Genomic DNA, 4,650 nt, shown 5'->3' with positions numbered 1-4,650 from the left:
AAAAGAAAAGTATATCCAACGTATTGCCTTATTCGTCTCCCCCCCGATGGGTGTGCCATCTGTCTTTTGATCTCTCCAGATGTTGAAGAGTCAACGGGAGGAATAACGGAGTTGTGTTAGTGCTTGAAAAGGAATGCAGTATATTCCTTCTCTTCTTGTCTTCTCCTCCTGCCTCCAATCTCTCTCCTTTTGGAAAGAGAAGGTATTGAGGGGCTGGAATTGCAGAGCAAATACGGAGACTGACATTAAATGATAGTTGTGTTTAGATACCTAGGGCCTTGACTGGACTATATGAGGCAAGTACTGCAGTGAAATACACATCAGGGAATTTGTCCAAACAGCTGAAGTGGTAGAAGGGGAAAAAAGTAAAGTTCTTCCTGTATTATTATGATTAAACTATTATATAGTACATTTTTATAATATACTATTAACATATGACAACAGGGAAGCCTAAAGAAATTGTTCTGCAAAATAATGATAGAATTCCCGGTGTATTCTTTACAATTTATCTTTGGAATACAGGAGAAAGTTGTTTTGTGAAAAGACTTGGAAAATTACTTATGCTCTAGATAATTATAAAATGTCCTTTAAGAATTAATTATAAAAATTTCAAACAAAGATGAAAGTAGATAGAATGAATAAAGTTATACCTTGCCCATCCTGTTTTATTTACTCTGTTGCCAAACCCCTTTTACTTTCTGATTGGAGAATTTTAAAGCAAATTCTAAACATCATGTAAAGTAATTTACCCTAAATCTCATGAGTAGAAAGTGGTGAATACAGGATTTGAACCTCTGCAGTCTGGCTTCAGAACCTGTGATCAGTAGGAATAGACAAAGCATCTGAGACAACCACTTAGATGAAGTTTATAAAATCAGTGTAACTAAGAAAAACACAAAGCCTTCCAGGATGGGTTTAAAATTCAGTATCAGAAGGCTTCTCCAGTACTGTAGCATTTTATGGATATATCATGAAACACCAATTTATTACAGGGGCTGCTTCTTTCCTGAAGCATGTTTATAGAAATCAATATTTGCTGACATGCTCTGCCAACAGTTCATGAATTTAAAATAGCGAGGGTCAAGCTTAGGCCACATCGAAGTGAAGGCCTGAGTCCATCATGGGCGCCTTCCACTGTGTTCTGACAAAGTGAGAAGTTGACTCTTTAATTATAGCATTTGGGGAATGAGCAAGGATTTGACACTTTCTATCTTGATTGTTTAAAAATATATTGTTTTTAAGGAATACAGTAGGACACATTTAAATGACTCTAATGCCTCAATGGTGCCGAATCAGTAATTTAAATTCAATTCAGTTACATTTACTGAGCCCAAGCAGAGAACTCAGATGCTTAATTAGGTCCTCTGTGATCTGTGAAGGTCAGAAAAAATCCTGGGGTGGGGCATTTCCTGCATTTTAAGGAGCTGGCACCCTTTCTTGCGTTACGGAGTGACCAAATAAGAACAGGTCAGATATCCTAGAAGTGGGGTTGGCGGCACAAAGTTATCCCAGAAGGAAGGTCCCACCGTCCCCGATAGGCCTCCCTCCCTGGCTGTGGTCGCCCAGGCAGGAGCTGCAGTTACAGCATCTTGCTAGGACACAGTGGAAGCTATATCATGGGCTCCAGGAAGACACAATGTAAAATGTTCTTAATTTCCCTGGAGGGAAGGAAGGAAGAAGCTTTCAATTAACATGCACACCGGTTAGTTTTTCAGGTTAGCTAATTAGATTCTCAGAAAGCACGAGAGGCAGGATTAATAAATTGTGATTACAAAACTGCGAGGAAGAAAAGGACAGGCAGGAGACAGGAAACTTGAGCAGTGGGGAGCTGCAGTGAGCACCCCAGATTCCTGTGTGGGGAGAGGGCTACTAAAATGGATAGTGTTTCTGAGGAGCACCTGTCTAGCTCTGCATTTCTTGGGCAGAGACCTAACACTGGGAGTTGGAAGGTGAGCAAGAAAGAGAGACATTGATATTCACAGTCATTCTTCCACAATGAAGGGAGGTTTCTGAGACATGACGGCATCCCCCACCCCTCTGCTTTAAAGGAACATAACCTAGTGCAGAGCATCCCAAACTTTAGTGAAATGTCCCGAACTTTATACTCACCCAACCCCAAACTCTCTTTCTGCTGGGCACAGAATTAGACCCCTTTCTTGGCTTCTCATAGTTAAGTGTGGTCAGAGACTGAGTTCCAGCTAGTGGAATGTGGGTGGAAGGATGTACACCTTTTCTAAACCTGGCTAATAACCATACTGTATGCTGTGCCTTTTCTCTCTCTCTCCTGTCTGCTGGCCAGATGTGCTCAAAGTGATTTTAGAATCCATGTGTTAAAGAAGGTAGAACTTTGACATTTTTAGTCCCTAAATGAACATGTGGAAAACAACCACAGGTCAGAAACATCCTATTGGAATTTTCATGAGAAAGAAATAAGTTCTGTTATGGTAAGTTACTAAGATTTGGGAAGGGGGTGGGTATCTGATATATTAACTAGAATTATCTACTTTACTACAGATCTTTTTTCCTATTCTTATCTGTATATCATCTATACTGTCATTTATTATTTTTAAATTAATTTACTTTTTGTGATATTTTATTTTAAAATTAAACTTTATATCATTATCCCAAATGGAAAACAGGATCACTACAAATAGAAGGTAACTGTTAAAATACATTGAGTGAAAACAAAATAATGTTATTTATTTCTAGCTAGATGCTATTGCCTGGAGAAAGTTCTTCACATGAGACCTGCTGTCTTTATGTTTAAAAGGAGGAAATTAGCCATTATTAGGAAGGTGTTAAAGGTATATTAGCACCAAACTGAGATTTATTCCTTAACAGAACCAGAAGAGCTGAAAGAATTGAAAATAATTTTCCCTTAATGTGATTCAGTGCTATTTAATCTTGTGTCTTAGCCACCTGAAGTCATCTGGTTTACCAGTGGTGCACATCCTGCATTTGGGAAACAAAGACTTGCTAAGTAGAGACCAAATGTGAATGAAAGCTGGAGAATGAGTCGAAATGCACAATAGAGGATGCTTATTGACCATGGTAGGTAGACCCAATATGACTCTTGCAGGGATGGGCTAAAACGAGATTGAAGTGGTCTGTAGTTCATCATTTAAAGTTAGATTTTATATATTCAATTGAGATATTTGTGGTTTCTACTTGTTTGATGGAACAAGCTTTGAGCAGATAACAACTAAAAACTCAGGACAAAATATAAAAAAGTAGCTACCTGAAGGTTTTGGAGAGTGAAAAAGGCAAGCAGGTTTTGAAGAAGGGATTCTAATGGGGATGAGTTGTCTATTTTTGCAGCTTTGACCTGGAAACAGGCTGTAGTTGTGGCGTAGGATAGCTGAGGCTCTGATAAAAACTGCTATCTTTCTTGCCTGAGTTACAGGAAGACAGAGGCTGGAGTGACCATAGCTACCTGAAAGTGAGAAGAGTCAGACAAGGAGAACCCCAGGTTGTATGTGGAAACTCTGCCCAGGTTTCTTGCTGACTCCTGGACCGTGCATGCATTGGACATACTCAGAGCAGCACAGTTTAAGATAAAATAACTTAACTGAGATTCGATTAGTTAGCAACTGCAGGGAAGACAAAGTTTATAATTTACCAAGTTAATTGCCTGTTTAAATAGACATCAACACTGTTCAAAAGAATATAGCAGAATCCAGAGTCTTCACAACACTCACTATGTTCAGTGTACAATCCAAAATTACTTGACCTACCAAGAACCAGGAAAATATGACCCATTCTCAAGAGAAAATTACCAGAAGCCACCCCTGAGATGACCCAGATGTTAGAATTATTAGCTAATGATTATAAAGCAACTACTGTAATTGAGATAAAGGAAAATATTCTTGTAACAAATGAATGGAAGTATAGGGAATTTCAGTAAGAAAATAGAAAATATAAAAAAAGAGCAAAAGGGAAATTTTAGATAAAATATACAGTATACCCCCCAAAAATATCTCCAGAAGGACTAAATAAATAGCAGAATGGAAGTAATTCTGGAATTAAACCTAAAGATAAATCAAGGAATTAATTCCTAAATCTAGGAATTAAACCTAAAGATAAATCAAGAGAAACGATCCCTGATGAAAAAAAAAAAAAAAAAAAAAAGAAAGAAGCATGAAAGAAGTGAACAGAACCTTAAGTCTAGTGAGACAGATTAAAATCTAACATATATTTAATGTCCCAGAAGGAAAAGAGAGAGAGAATGAAGCCAAAAAATACTGAAGAGATAATGGGCAAATTTTTTTCAAATTTCATGGAAAACATAAATTTACAGATTCATAAAGCTCAGTGTAACCCAGACAAAGTTAATACAGAGAAAGACCACCAAAACACATTATAGTCAAGTTTTTTAAAACTAATGATAAAGAAGAAATCTTGAAAGCAGTCAGGAGGAAAATGGCACACTGCGTATAGAAAAACTGATTCAAATGATTGTGGACTTACCGTTTGACACTATGAAGGCAAGAAGAGAGTAGAACAATACCTTTAAAGTTCTAGAGGGGGAAATAAAACCCCGTTAAACTTAAAATCTATATCCTTTGTGAAAATATTCTTTAAGAATAGAGGCAAAGATTTTTGAAGAAGCATAAGAGACTTCGTCTCTAGCGGATCTGTGCTATAAGAAAT

General features: G+C 37.4%; 1 protein-coding gene across 3 annotated transcripts in view; it reads left to right on the top strand.

Annotated features, from left to right (window-relative positions):
• Positions 1-4,650, top strand: part of TNIK (TRAF2 and NCK interacting kinase) — a 345,956-nt gene that overhangs the window by 132,675 nt on the left and 208,631 nt on the right. Inside the window, exon 1 of one of the 3 annotated variants that reach the window (XM_025046048.1) lies at positions 2,984-3,051. The exons of the other annotated variants lie outside the window; for them this stretch is intronic. Within the exon in view, the coding sequence (XP_024901816.1) occupies positions 3,022-3,051 (30 nt within the window). The 5' untranslated portion in view covers positions 2,984-3,021. Of the gene's footprint in view, positions 1-2,983; positions 3,052-4,650 lie in introns of those variants that run through there. 3 annotated transcript variants of the gene reach the window in all.

Source organism: Pteropus alecto, unplaced genomic scaffold (genome assembly GCF_000325575.1).
Source record: "Pteropus alecto unplaced genomic scaffold, ASM32557v1 scaffold33, whole genome shotgun sequence".
Lineage (NCBI taxonomy): Eukaryota > Metazoa > Chordata > Mammalia > Chiroptera > Pteropodidae > Pteropus > Pteropus alecto.
Note: the sequence above shows the minus strand (reverse complement) of the source record. Positions and strands in the feature narration are given on the sequence as shown.